The sequence below is a fragment of the Sesamum indicum genome, linkage group LG8, assembly GCF_000512975.1.
Source record: "Sesamum indicum cultivar Zhongzhi No. 13 linkage group LG8, S_indicum_v1.0, whole genome shotgun sequence".
Lineage (NCBI taxonomy): Eukaryota > Viridiplantae > Streptophyta > Magnoliopsida > Lamiales > Pedaliaceae > Sesamum > Sesamum indicum.
Genome location: NC_026152.1, coordinates 10404970 through 10419716, shown reverse-complemented (window position 1 = coordinate 10419716; position 14747 = coordinate 10404970). Strand labels below are relative to the sequence as shown.

The following is a 14747-nucleotide window of genomic DNA, read 5'->3' as shown; positions in this document are numbered from 1 at the left end:
ATTAATATCTACCCTCAATTCATTTATTACAAACTTATTGCATGTCAAATAATTTTTTTCCAACTAAAATATGTTTATAACGGTGAGAATATACATCATCTCATGCATTAATGCATGAAAATATATAGGATAATTTGGTTATAGAAATATTTATCTGATTTGCAACAAATCAGTTTTTTCAATTGAATGTACTAGACGTAATTTTTCAAATCATATGAAGTTTATTTATAATTATATCAAATCCCAAAAAAAAAAAAAAAAAAAATGTAAGTATCCCTTGTGTGTGTGTTTGATTTTTCTTTTTTGTTCTTTAAGAATAGATCTGGGTAGGTTAAACCTAAAACTATGTAAACATACCTGGCCCAATTGCACTATTTTTAACTTTGGATTACAGAATAGAAAGAATAAATAAAATTGGAAACTGAAGCACTATATATGTACAATTTAATTTTTTATTATATTTAGTTAATTAAATAAATTAAAAGAAAGTTAAATGAATTGCTTACCAAGAATGATAAGATATATTAATTTGAATATATATTATTCATATATAATTGATAAAACTAATTAGTTAAAGAATGATAATTTGTGGGAGAGAAAAGTAAATGTATAGTACTCTAATCAATCCATATACATTGCCTACAAAAAGTAATTTTTCTGAGCCATGAACCTTAACATATAGATTTAGATACATAAAGATTAGTTTTGAGAGTAAAACAATCTTACTATATTTAAACTTGCCAATTTACTCCCATGTTCTAAATTTTATACCAATCGTATGTTTAACTGTAATTTACCCCCTAAACTATATAATTATTATCCAATACTTACGTCAAAAGATTAGATGACCCTTTTGCTGCTATTTTAATTGGTCACACTTTAAAACAAATTGCCCTTTGTAGTAAGAGTGCAAATCTAATCAGAAATCACCAAACTGCAAAATCAGTTACAGTGGGGTAAGAAAGTGAAACAAACAATACAAGCAAAAGTTGAGCCTCCCAACAAAACAGACTTAAATTACATGTTGTTACAGTATCAGCAAAGAGAAATCTTCTGACATGCACAAAGTGAGTAAACGGGAAAGAATAGTAAAATCAAAACTGAGGAAGCTTTCTTCAGCGACATTCTCAAAAGAAGCTCTTATTGTCTCAACTTCTCTTTGTTTTTATTGCCTGTTGGTCCATGAATCGGGTCTGGTGGAAGGTGTGTTTACGTTTTTTCCTATTCATGGAAGCACAGCTCTCAATTCTTTTCTGTCTGCTCCAAATGCCTGCAGTAATACATGTTTCAGTTAAATGACGAACCACATTGGCTTGCTACTTAGAATAATATCAGCAGCAGGACATTGTTTGCAGCAATTGTTAGTAGTATCACAGTACATGTTTTTACACTAAGTATTCACATATCACATCTCGAAATGGAAGCTATAATCTTTGGCCCACCTCGTCACCAAGAGTCCGTGTTATGCTATACTATGTGTAATACTTCTAAGCAGGCATCAACCAAATTAGGAAATACAAACGCCATAACATAAACAAATGGAATGTAAGCAGGAAGGTGGACGAGATGTGACCAGAGCAGGCTTTTCTCCCATAATCCAGAGTGGTCAAGCTACAGGTCATTCAACGGAATACATTTTTTTCTTCTGACATTGCAATAGATTTTATTTTTTCACAAATTTAAGGAGTTATTTTTCAGCCTAACCAGACGAGGTCTGTGAAATCTATAGTTCGTAGACTCATCCTTAACTAAAACAGATCATGGGAGACAAGATAATATCGTCCCGGTCCTGTTTGTAGAGTAAATGCCCTATACAGAAGCTCAAACTATGAAATTAAAGAGTTAGCCAAGTAGTTTACAGGCAAAAGACGAATGTCAGCACTTAAGCTTCTCAGTGTCTCCCAAAAAATAAATGAGGATGGTAAAAGCAGTTGTACCTCAACCCCCAGGCCTTTGACATATACATTAGTAAAAAGCTCTGACGGATCAGGCAAGGGACTCTCCTGCAGAACCAGATGGATATATGTCGTCATACAAACCAAGATACCATGAAGTGCTATTGTAGATCCATTCTGAATAAACATGAGCATGAAGCAGTTCTAACCTTAGCTTGTGCAATGGCTTCATCTACCTCTTTCCTTACTTCTTTCTCAGTATCCTGAGACAAACCAAAAACAGTACGTAATCTCACCATGATTTCATTCTTCAGCAGAAAAGCTTCAGTCAAACTATTCATTCAGTTAGGAAGTCCACAATCGAAAACCAATAAATATGCAACAGAAGAAACAAAAAGGAGAGCTGATTCCGGAGAAATTGGATCCTCCAGGCACAGAAGTAAAAAAGAGATATTATTATGTTACCTTCAGTTCCTTTTCAGTGGCTAGATCATGAGATAGTATAAGCTTTCTGATTCTTTCAATAGGATCACGTTCCTGTAGAGAGGAGAATTGAACAAACACATAATATGAAGAGTACAATACTTATAATCATGAGAGGTATTCAAACTATATTACCTGTCTGATACCACTAATCTCATCACGCGTACGATAGGTGCTTCCAGGATCAGACATAGAGTGTCCATGATACCTGTAGGTGTCCATTTCGAGAATCTGAACAGAACCAAGGGGTATATATTAGTTTTATTACATAGTAAAAATGAAGAAATACAACAGAGTTCTAATTTAAGTGTCAAAGGACAGAGCCACCTGCTCACTTGAGATCAATGAGAAAGGCCATTAAATATAATGACTATGGAGTGCAGGAGCTTCAGCAACAAAGATACGGCGCAGTATAAAGGATGGCTATATAACTCATGAATGAAAATGGCAATGCTTACAAAGAGATGATATTCATCTGCAATGTGTCATCTGCTTTTCCAATTTCACTTGCTTAGCAACAAGGAAAAGCGCACTAAAAAAAGGACTTTCTTTAAAAATGTAAAATGATCCAGAAGAACCACCTGTTGAACCAGATTGGTTCAACCATTCCTTATGTAAGCAAGTCCTCGAACATTAAGATGGATGGTACTTCTTTCCTAAGCTAAAACTTCAAGCAGACAAGATCTAACTAACACCATTATGTCTTGACATCCTGATGAAAAGTTTCAGACATGTCATATTAATTTATAAACCTTAAAAGAAGACGCTCGTGGATCCCATCATAACAAAACCAGAAATAATGCAGCACATATTATTTAGTCGACTCATGCAAGCTTTATTGTTTTCCCCTAAATATGCCAAAATTAATCTAGGAAAAGCTTTTGTTCTGTTCTAGGCTTCTAGGCCTGATAGAGCGTATCAGTGCCAACAGTATTAAACATGGTATATGAAATAAATATTTGTGAAAGCCCAATAAAAGAAGTGAATAGTTACATGGGGACTACAGAAAAAGGCATATGAAAGGTACATAAATGTATTAAAATTGGAAGAATCTTAATGCGTGCACTCACAATTGGTCCATTCTTGAGGGCATACTCCTTTGCAAACTTGCAAGCTTGTTTCACAGCGAGGGCATCCATACCATCCACCTGTGGATACAAATATGCAATTCATTAGAAAAAGAAAGAAATTTATGTGTTTAGGATACAACTAACTTTTCTATCACCTCATATCAACAATACTTCTTTCAAAAGTCAACATTCTTTCAGCTTAACATATAGGTTATCTTGTTTTCACAAAACATTTCATCAAGAGTCAAGATAACACATAATTTAGGTTGTAAGGCGGATCTGATCTTAGCACTGCTTCCACAGATTGCATGTGCGAATCTGTTTAAATACAAATACAGGGGATACAAGAAGTAAAGTTCAGAAAAGGTGATAGAGGCAGACATCAAATGTGGCTTTCAAAAAGGTGATAGAGGCAGACATCAAATGTCACTTTATATTCATGTATTCGAGGTGTCCATTTATCACCATAAGCAAAAGATGGTGCTATTCAAATACCAATGGATTAGTCCATCTCATAGGAGACCATCCTTATGAAGTCACACATTCTGCAATCAACAACTAGAATAGGATAAAAGTATTTTTTCCCAATTGGTGTCAGTTGTAGCAGAGTACTTTCATACCTTTAGAACTGAACTTCCATGAAGTGAAGAATCGCAAAACAACCAGAAAACATTTTGGATTCTCAAAAAATAGAAAGCAACAGAATAAATAGAAGTAAAATATACCAAACTCAGGCTTAATAATTCATTATCAGCTTATTGCATCCCCTGCCTTCTCCAAATTATCGATCTTCTATGGATATGTCATAGAAATTAAGGAAACGCCAACAGACATGGAGGAGGGAAAAAAACCGGTGTTAAAAGGTTTATTGGTTTACCACACATCATTTTTTAGCATGTGCAGAGGTATAATTTCAGCATAGCATGGCAGAAAGGGCAACAGGAAAATAGCCCTAAGCACAAGCTAAACAAAATTTGGACTAATTCTCTCTAACAGTCTATTCCAAGCCTAAGTCGTCCCATAAAGCATTTCAGCAATTGGAATAGAATACATGCTCCATTTGTCCTAGATGTTACCACTCACACTTCCCCATTTCCTTTAATTTTCAAAATTTTCCTCTCAATTAAAGCAATAATGTAATATCAGTAACTTCAACTACTACTTTTAAGAACACTTGTAAAAGCACACATAAGTTACTCGTCTCAGATTTTGACTAAGAATCTATGCCTGGTCAAACTGGACCAGAGGGTATTGTGTAAATAAGAATGGGAAAATCCCATTTTACCTTCAATCCTGGAACATAATCTCCTCTCTTGTAATATGCTGGACTCTTCGCCGCCCTCCATTCTGCGGTGCCCATTCCATCTGTGTGCCAATCCAATTAAGCAAATCAAACGTCTGAACTCGCATACAATTATATCTGTGTGCTCCAGAATTACTTCCAATGTCAAACATATACAGACAGCATATACTTTAATCAATTGAGTTTCGTGAACTGAAGATTTTAGAGCATCACTAAGAAAGTCTTTATGATTTCCTTCCTTATCCCAAATGAAAGTGAGGGAAAAAAGTGGAATGTCATATGTATCCAAGTATTGGGTTTAACAACACATCCAGGTAACAAAATTCTATCAATCAGGCTGAATCATGCACAAAGTATTTACAAAAACATACTTTGAATGTACAAAACAAATCAAGCACTCATCCTCATAGCATTTTTACTCAAAAATCAATAGAGAATGCAAAAGCTCGCATTAGTCAAACATCTTACACTGATTTTTCTTGCAGTAACTAACATATAGGAAAATAACAACAGCATTTAAAACATATCTCAGAATTAGTACCACAGTTAATAATGCATTTCTCTCGTATACACCCAGAATCAAGGATCAACGGAGTTGAATCTTGTATACTTCATTTTCAATAGAATCCGTACAACTTTTTCTTTTCAATATTTCAAAGCATTAGAGATGAAAATGCATTTCAAATCAATACAAATGAAAATGCAGATTTTCTGAAACTTTTTTCAAACATCTTACAGTGATTATTCTCGCAGACCAATATAGCAGGCAGATCCCACAGCGCCGCCATATTCAACGCCTCAAATAGCTGCCCCTGGTTCGCAGCACCATCGCCATACATCGCGAACGTCACATTCTCGTCCTTGCTGTACTTCTGTGCGAAAGCCAATCCACACCCCAAAGGAACCTGCGCGCCAACAATCCCATGTCCGCCATAAAACCCTCCTTCCTTCTTATAAAAATGCATCGAACCTCCCTTCCCCTTTGAGCACCCGTCTTTTCTCCCCATAAGCTCCGCGAACGCTTCCAAAAGCGTCCCTCCACGCCCCAAGAAGATACAGTGATCCCGATATGCGGTGATTATGCAATCCTTTTTTGTGATTGCAGCTTCCATCCCGACGGCGACAGCTTCCTGACCGTCGTAGAGATGGCAAAATCCGCGGATAAGTTTTGCCTTGTAAAGCGAATCGGCAGCGATTTCCATGCGGCGCATTAGAGCCATGTCCCTGAAGAAGGAGAGCAGTTCCTGAGGGGTGGTCTCAACTGAGCGGGACGGGGGATCGATCTTGTGACCGGTAAACGGGAGTGAGGTCTCAACAGTAATTGGGGAGGTCGAGGCGGTGTTGAGGCAGCGCGTGGAGGAAACCGAGAAGGCCGCGGCGGAGAGGGTTCTCTGGAAGGTGGCGGCGCGTTGAGTCAGCTGAGCCATTCGTGGCGCTGGATTTGGTTGACTGCTGGGTAGGTGGCGTAATATGCGTCTGTTGAGATGGCGAAAGGGCGAGATACGGTGGTTTGGTTTGGTGAGTGAGAAAGAAGAGGTGACAACGGCCGAGAGAATACTCGGAAGGAAAACACTAATATATAAATAATGTCAAGTGTTGGGGTCTAAATGGAACAAAATGAAAGTCAGCAGTTGAGTGCGGATAACAAAAGATTTTCTGTCAATTATTACTCCTACTACCAACCTTGCTAAATTTATCTAACCATCTTCCACATTCCATGTTTTACTATTAAATTTCAAATAGATAATAATATTATGATTATATAACAAATTAGTAATAATAATTGTATTTATATTATTATGAAAATTAAAAAGTAATGCGGCGTTACTTCATTGGACGAATGTTATCTAATAGGCTTAATACCAGCTTCACGTTTTGATTTTGTTTATAAAAAACGCATCATTACAAAGATGATGTATTAGGACTTTGAGGTTTATAAGTCATTTAAACTCTTATAGAATATTATCTGATTGGCTCCATGCCGGTCTCACGATTCGATTTTGTTTTGAAAAGATGCAACACTATGAAGAAGAGAACATTAAAACTTTGAAACTTATAAGCCACTCAAGTTTTCTGTTGAAAATGACATGGCCGGTTGTATACGTCTCAAGGTCTATATGTGGGAGCTTGAGTTTGTAATTTGTGCGAGCTATTGTCACTCATAGAGGGACGCCTTGTTAGAGCTTCACGGTAGGCGGCTCTGTACAGAGAGGAGGCATTTGGTTGCAACATATGTCTTTTCGTGATATTGTCTGCTCTAATTTTATATAAAATTAGAAAATACGTCTTTGTAAGGAGATGAGACATCGTGGAGGCTTTTGAGCTACTCAAAGTCTTCATCTACAATGTGGGAGACGAACACTATGTTTGGATTCATGTTTTGGATGTTTTTGTTTTGGTGTTTTGGAGATAGAGAGAGAAAAAATACAGATAAGTAAGTATGTGTTTTGAGATAGATGGTATGTTTGGATTTGTGTTTTGATATAATATAAAATAAGTGGTGTAGGTTTGATGTTGAAATTTGGGAGACAGGAGTTACTGTTCATTGTCAAATCATGCATTTTAATATATATATTTAGTAATATATATGTGTATGTATATATAGTATTTTGTTTGTTAGTGAAATATAATATATATATTTATGATAAGAGAAGAATAAAAAATAATAAAAAAAAGTAATAAAAAAAATTAAATTACAATTGCACACCTAGTGAAGGTGTGCAAAACACAAAAACAAACAAAGTTTTGTGTTTTGGCCCATCTCTAAAATGGGACAAAACACAAAACCAAACATTGTGGAAAGGTTTGGGATTGGTACATGGCCTCATGCAACAAGGCGAGCGGTATTTCATTACAAAATATATTATCCGTTTTGACTTCATGTGAACCTTATAATTTTATCTTTACAAAGATGCTGCGCTGAGAAAATAAATTTTGAAATTTATAAATCAATCAAGCTTATTATTTACAATTGACTTGGAATGTATGGTTGTATTTAGAAACAAAAAAACTTAAAAAATAAAAATCATTTAGTAATTATTTTTGTATCATTTTATAAATAAAGTTAATTACTAAGATCTTGAGATATTAGTTTAATTTGTTTACAAGATTTACTAGTAATAAGCACGAGTGTTGCGTGAAAAAAGCATCACTATCCCCGTACGTCTCTTTACTCATAAATGGCATATATGAGTTTGTGGGCTAAATTACCTATTTTGTGAACAATGCGTATCATACAACTTCGACTTTTATGTATATTAGTAATTTGCGGCGCGCTTTATATATGTGCAACTATTATAAATATTATTAAAAATAAAATGTTATTATGTAATAATACAAAATAACAAGTTAATATCAAATTCATAAAAAAAACAACGACAAAAAAAAGATGGACGAAATTTTTAAAAGATAACTATAGAAAGATAATGTGGGTGGGAAGTTAGATAAAAATTAAATATAAAAAAAGTGAGAGACACTAAATAGGTGCTCTCTCTTAATAGATAGATAAATAATATATATTAAAGAATAATTACACTCTTCTTTATTGATGTTGGTGTAATTACACGTAGATATCTCGTGATTTGTAAGATTACATGTAACATTCTTGAGATTTGCTTTCGTCTAACAAATAGGCCCAGCCGTTAATCAAAATTCATCGAATTTGCTGACATTAACAATTTCTAAATGTCGTTTTTGTTGTTCTATCTTATGAGTCATTAGTAAATTTTATATCCAGTGGATTTGCTATACTATAAATAATGATATATTAGTTCAAAAATGAATTAGAGCATAAGAATTTGTGCGTATGTAAATTGTATATACTCTAATTAAAAATGTATTTATTTAAATTTACACTTAATCATATCATGTTCGTGGAAACTACGGGCGAAAGTGGCTATTGTGAGTAAAAATGGAGTTTTGTCTTCTTTTTTAAATTAGTATAGAAGATGTGCATGGGATTAGGTAATTTGGGCTTGACCATCATAGACTTCGATATGAATCTGTTAGTTAAAAGGCTGTACTTGAACCATCGAATATACTTCGACCTAATTAGCCAATGAAAATATAAAAAGAAAATTTATATTTATTTTGGATCGATTTATCAAGGAGCGTTAGGCCCAAATTTAATTCGGACTAATTGTAAACTTTATTATCTTGAATATATGTAACTCCCCGAATTTATTATGAATTTTAATTGAAAATATTAGTTTTTAGCCAATATATTTGCACTTATAATTTGTAATTTATTCAAAAATATTTTAGTGTCAACAATTATATTAATATATAAATCAAAATTTATAGATTGATTTAATTATATAATTATCACTTTTACATGAAAAAAAACAATAATATTAAATTTAAGTTAGTAGGGAAATTATAATTCAGATGGGATTTAGTTGAATTTTAATCAATTATATGATCAATGTAATATAATTGTGATTTGATTGAAGTACAATTGAATGAAAGCGATCAATGACGTGATAATTTTATTTTGTAATTGTTTGATTGACTAAATTGAGTTTGGGTAAGAATTTTCAGAATTAGTATTGGAAGATGGAATATTTGAAGGGCAAATTTGTATTATCACAAACATTCATCAAACCAAGCTGAAAACTGGCGAGAATTATCTGTAGAGAGAGCAAAGTATCTAAGTTGAACAGTAGAAAGAAGAAGTGCTGCTCAAATCCTCTCCCGCCATGACTGCCTTCTCTGTTCTCTCCTCTCTTTCTTACTCTCCTTTCACAGTACACAGCACCGACAAACTCTCGCCGCTTCCTCTGCTCAAACCATTTCTCCGATTCCAGTTCTTCCACGCCAGGAACCACTCTCACTTCGCAGCTGCCTACAAGTTTCCAAACTCAATTTTCCCTATTGAATCGTCTTCTCAACTCTCCGAAGATGAAAACGAAGCGGAATCTGATGAGGAAGACGATGAGGATGATGTCGCGGCGGAAGAGTACGGCGCTGTTTCAGGTGAAATCGGTGGAGACAGTGAAGGAGAGGAGGAGGAGGAGGAAGACGATGACGGCGTTTCGGAGGACAGTGACGGTATTGGTGAGAAGTTTGGTGTTAGTGGCAATGATTCGAGATTTGAGGAGTTGAAGTGGCAGAGAGTGGAGAGGATTAGGAATGAAGTGCGGGAGTTTGGTGAGGAGATCATTGATGTCGAGGAGCTGGCCTCCATTTACAACTTCAGAATTGATAAATTTCAGGTATTTTTTGGTGCTCCGAACTTTAGGAATAAGTTGAATTTGTGATTCGCTTCGACTTAGTGTTTCTTTTCTTGGTGAAGGAACTCTAGTGTATAGCACTATTAATCATGTATTTGGGTTGTCCTAAGTTTCATTAGCGAATTACGTGTTTGAGCAAATGTCCGAGGCTATCTTTGGCGCTCTGGAATTTGGTGAAGAAAATAGTACATGAGAATGTCTGCTTGAATAACTTTTAAGGAGAGTTAGACCCCGAATGAGATGGGGGTATCGATTTCATTATGAGAGACATAAATTACTTTATACATTTGTCTAGTTTTCATGTCATGATCTTTCATCTACATTTTATTTTCTCTTACAACTTGGTTCTCATTTCGTTTGGAAGGAAAACCTTTTTCACTGTTTCTGAGTTTCAATATTACTTTCTGCCACTAGATAGCAGATCCCAAGTGCTGGTAGATGTCTGCATGTCGAGCACATAATCCCGTGAATGAACAGATTAGTAGCTCCTAATTTGAAGTCATGCAGAACTGCAGCTCGGTTGTGTTTATAAGTATTGATTATGAGAAATCTGAGAGCAGTATAAGTACGTAATGAACAAATATAGGTAGTGAGTTAATTGATTGGACGACTTTCTGACCAAATTTCAAATAACGTGCATGTTATGCTTTTCGATACATATGTGGATCAACATGAGATCATTCATTGGGCCTGAGTATGTAGTTTTGACTGAAAAGTCCACATAAGATAAGGTATCAGCTTCAGTCATTAATCTGAACCAATTAGTCCTTGGGAAATTCTAACCCAAGGGCCCTTCTGGAAACTAATGCACAGTTATTAACAATGAGGTACATAAGATCTTCTAGCTTGTGAGTGTATGAGGAAAGTCAGACTTGTGGAGCAAGTATGCATTCAAAAATCTAAGGTACGGTATGCTGGAGTTGTACTTTGATGGAATACCAAGGAGGATAGTAGCAAATTGCTCCAAGTTTTCTTAAAATTATATATCTGTAAGTTAGGGATTAAATGAGTATCACAACTTGTTCAATGCACGTTGATATTGTGAAATTTCTATTTTTGCGTTTTCCAGCGACTGGCTATTCAAGCATTTTTGCGAGGTTCTTCAGTTGTAGTTTCTGCACCAACTAGTAGTGGCAAAACTTTGATTGCTGAATCTGCAGCAGTCGCCACTGTAGCCCGTGGAAGGAGATTGTTTTACACTACTCCTCTCAAAGCTTTGTCGAATCAGAAATTTCGCGATTTCCGGTAAGGAATATTGGTTTCATGGAGTTGTTAGTGATAAAACTTAGGTATTTCTAAGTACAATTGTTATGCATTGTTTTCGCAGTGAGACATTTGGTGATAGTAATGTTGGGCTTCTTACTGGAGATTCTGCAGTTAATAAAGATGCTCAAATTTTGATAATGACCACAGAGATTTTGCGCAACATGCTGTATCAAAGGTGATTGTAGAACTTGATGGCTTTTCTTTTTATCTTTTGTTGGGCACTCAAATTCGTACTTGAAGGGATAGTATGGAAGTTTGTGTTTACAAATTTGTTCTTGTATATTGTTGATATTGGTAAGCCAATAGCTAACTCCTCAACCTTGGAAGACTTATCTTGCTCTTAATATGATTTGTTTCATAGTTTTCTTCTGCATTATTTTCTACATGCTACTCTTTAGTAATTAAATCTTTATGCTGTTGCATTTTGTGAGTATTTGATATCTCATCAAGCGTTTGATCCTTTGTTTTCTTTTTCTTTTTGGCTTTACATAAATGAGCCTGGTTTTTGTTTCTAGTTCTAATTCATAAGTTTGTCATTCAGTGTTGGAATGGCTTCCTCTGAAAGTGCACTTGCCCATGTGGACGTGATTATTTTGGATGAAGTACATTACTTGAGTGACATATCTCGGGGTACAGTTTGGGAGGAGATTGTGAGTAGTTCTGGACCTACAGAAAATGAAAGTTTATGCATTTGCATATGTTATTAATTGGTGCTTATGTAGGTAATTTATTGTCCTAAAGAAGTGCAACTTATCTGTCTGTCAGCAACTGTTGCAAACCCAGATGAGTTGGCAGGTTGGATTGGCCAGGTACTGCTTCTACTGTTGCCCTGTAACGCAGCTTTGGTGCATAGAAAGGAACTTTCCTGAAGTCCTTGGAATTTTATGGATTGAGACTGTTCAATATCCGGCTACCAATGTTGGCTTTAGATCTTGATTTTGATTAAAAAGTGTGAACTTAAGTATCATTGAGTGCCATCTTTTTTCATTGTGGTGTTAGCAAAAAATTTGAAAGCACCTTTATGTTCCAATTTGTTTGTATGTGTAGTTTGATTATGTTTTCTTTGTTTTTGTCATTATACTTTACTAATCTGACAATTCTGACCTTGTGTTTTGATTATTATAGCAATGTTGCTTTAAAGAACTATACCATGGATGAATGGGCATTCATTACCCATCTTTGTTCTCCTCTCTTTCTGTATCTTTTATTTCTTGCTCTTTTTTGTTCTGTTTCTAATCCTCTGTTCCTTTGTGATGCTTCAAGATTCACGGGAAAACTGAGTTAGTAACATCATCAAAGCGTCCAGTTCCATTGACTTGGCACTTTTCGACAAAGACAGCACTATTACCACTTCTTGATGAGAAAGGCACTGGCATGAACAGGTGATTCTCTATAACTGGATTAACTCCTTTTATAATAATAGGCTCTGATGTTCTCCTTCATTGTCTATACGGAACCAATTTACTGGTAAATACTGGACGGCAGGACCAGTCTACATGGTTGTAAAATTTTTCACAAGATGCCCTTCATTTCATTATGGTAAACTGCTCCCCTTACCATCGTAGAGACCCTAGAAAGTATTCAGGGCTGTTAAAATGAAGCAAAAGTTTATAACCCACATTCTAGAGTTTGTGGTCTGACCTCTTCTCACAATGAATTGAACTTTCTGTCGTTGTGTTTGAGGTTGCAGTGAACTTCGGTATCGAGGATATTTTTATTCTAAGGGCAGCTCCCTGATTGATAAATTTGCTTTCTTTTTTCTTTAGATTCCATCTTTTGATGTTGGAACAAGTAGGCTCTTGTAAAGTGAACTGTTTCAGAACTTTTCGATTAGCATTTACCATCAGGAATTTAAAGATCCTATTTTGGAAGCTAGATTCTAGTAGTAGCTATAAGAAAGTCTTTCCAGGTCTTCTCTTTAAGAAAAGAGAGACCTGAAGTGAGCTTAGTTGGGATTTTTCTTACATCTGGATCATTATGTTAATGTAAGTCGAATGCTAACTTATTGACCACCTATCATGGGTTGAACTCCATGCACCCTGAATTGTTTTCTGATAAACTTTCTTACATCTTTCGCTGAGACAGGAAGCTATCTCTCAACCAGTTACAACTTGATTCATCAGGAACTAGTCCTTACAAGGATGAGGGGTCTAGAAGAAGAAAATCAAGAAAACATCAGCTTGACGTGCCTACACTTTCAAGGAATGACATGAACTCTATTCGTCGTTCACAAGTATGAGCTGATGCTTATTGATCTTTCAATTGAAACTATATTTCAATCAAAACCATTTTTCCAATTTTTTTTTCTTTTTATAGGTCCCTCAAGTTATAGATACATTGTGGCATCTGAAAGGAAGAGATATGCTTCCAGCAGTATGGTTCATCTTTAGCAGAAAAGGTTGTGATGCGGCTGTTAAGTATCTTGAAGAGTGCCAGCTATTGGATGACTGCGAGATAACTGAAGTAGAGCTGGCGCTAAAGAGGTTTCGCATTCAATATCCTGATGCTGTAAGGGAGTCCTCTGCAAAAGGCCTCCTTCGAGGTGTTGCTGCACACCATGCTGGTTGTCTTCCCCTTTGGAAGTCATTTATTGAAGAACTTTTTCAAAGGGGGCTTGTGAAGGTTGTTTTTGCCACGGAAACTCTTGCTGCTGGAATCAACATGCCTGCAAGAACAGCTGTTATTTCATCTCTAAGCAAAAGGACTGAAACTGGCCGTACTCTTTTGAATTCAAATGAACTGCTCCAAATGGCAGGACGTGCTGGCCGTAGAGGCATTGATGAAAGGGGTCATGTTGTTCTTGTTCAGACTCCATACGAAGGGGCTGAAGAATGCTGCAAAGTTCTCTTTTCTGGACTTGAACCTCTAGTGTCACAGTTTACAGCTTCATATGGGATGGTGCTTAATCTACTTGCAGTATGGTCTTAATCCTTCGGCTTTTAAGGTGTACTTATCTTGATTTATAAAGATCTCACTAATATCATATGCAGGGGGCAAAAGTTACAAGTAGCTCATCCGCATCAGATGACTCAAATGTCTCACGCTCTGGACGGACACTCGAAGAAGCAAGGAAGTTGGTTGAGCAAAGTTTTGGAAATTATGTAGGGAGCAATGTCATGCTTGCTGCAAAAGAGGAACTTGCTAGAATACAAAATGAAATACAAATACTGGCTTCAGAAATTACTGATGAAGCTATTGATAAGAAGAGCAGGAAGCTTTTGTCGCAATCAGCTTACAAGGAGATTGCTGATCTTCAGGAAGAACTAAGGGTATTTCACTTGCTCATTATTTTCTTAAGTTGAAGACCGCTGCGGAATGGTTGTGATTCATATATCCTTATTCTGCATGATCTAATTAAAGTTTTCTTCTCAGGCAGAAAAACGGGTTCGGACTGAACTTCGGAGAAGGATGGAACTTGAGAGAATTTTTTCTTTAAAGCCTTTACTCGAGGAGCTTGGAAATGGGCATTTACCTTTTATGTGCCTGCAGCATACTGGTT

At 35.8% G+C, this 14747-nt stretch overlaps 2 protein-coding genes across 2 annotated transcripts in view; one reads left to right on the top strand and one right to left on the bottom strand.

The window, feature by feature from the left end:
• Window positions 900-6347, bottom strand: LOC105168190 (pyruvate dehydrogenase E1 component subunit alpha, mitochondrial). Its single transcript, XM_011088147.2, has 8 exons — window positions 5488-6347; window positions 4734-4813; window positions 3449-3526; window positions 2514-2609; window positions 2361-2432; window positions 2105-2158; window positions 1938-2003; window positions 900-1270 (listed from the first exon to the last, which is right to left on the bottom strand). The coding sequence occupies exons 1-8, from the start codon at window positions 6176-6178 to the stop codon at window positions 1226-1228; spliced, it is 1182 nt and encodes a 393-aa protein (XP_011086449.1). The 5' UTR covers window positions 6179-6347; the 3' UTR covers window positions 900-1225.
• The window catches only part of LOC105168189 (DExH-box ATP-dependent RNA helicase DExH15 chloroplastic), a gene marked incomplete in the record, with an annotated part of 9785 nt that continues 4402 nt past the window's right edge, over window positions 9365-14747 (top strand). Inside the window, 10 exon segments of the mRNA XM_011088146.2 lie at window positions 9365-9964; window positions 11052-11227; window positions 11310-11423; window positions 11790-11898; window positions 11971-12057; window positions 12512-12630; window positions 13334-13481; window positions 13565-14164; window positions 14239-14517; window positions 14621-14747. Of these exon segments, the coding sequence (XP_011086448.1) occupies window positions 9449-9964; window positions 11052-11227; window positions 11310-11423; window positions 11790-11898; window positions 11971-12057; window positions 12512-12630; window positions 13334-13481; window positions 13565-14164; window positions 14239-14517; window positions 14621-14747 (2275 nt within the window).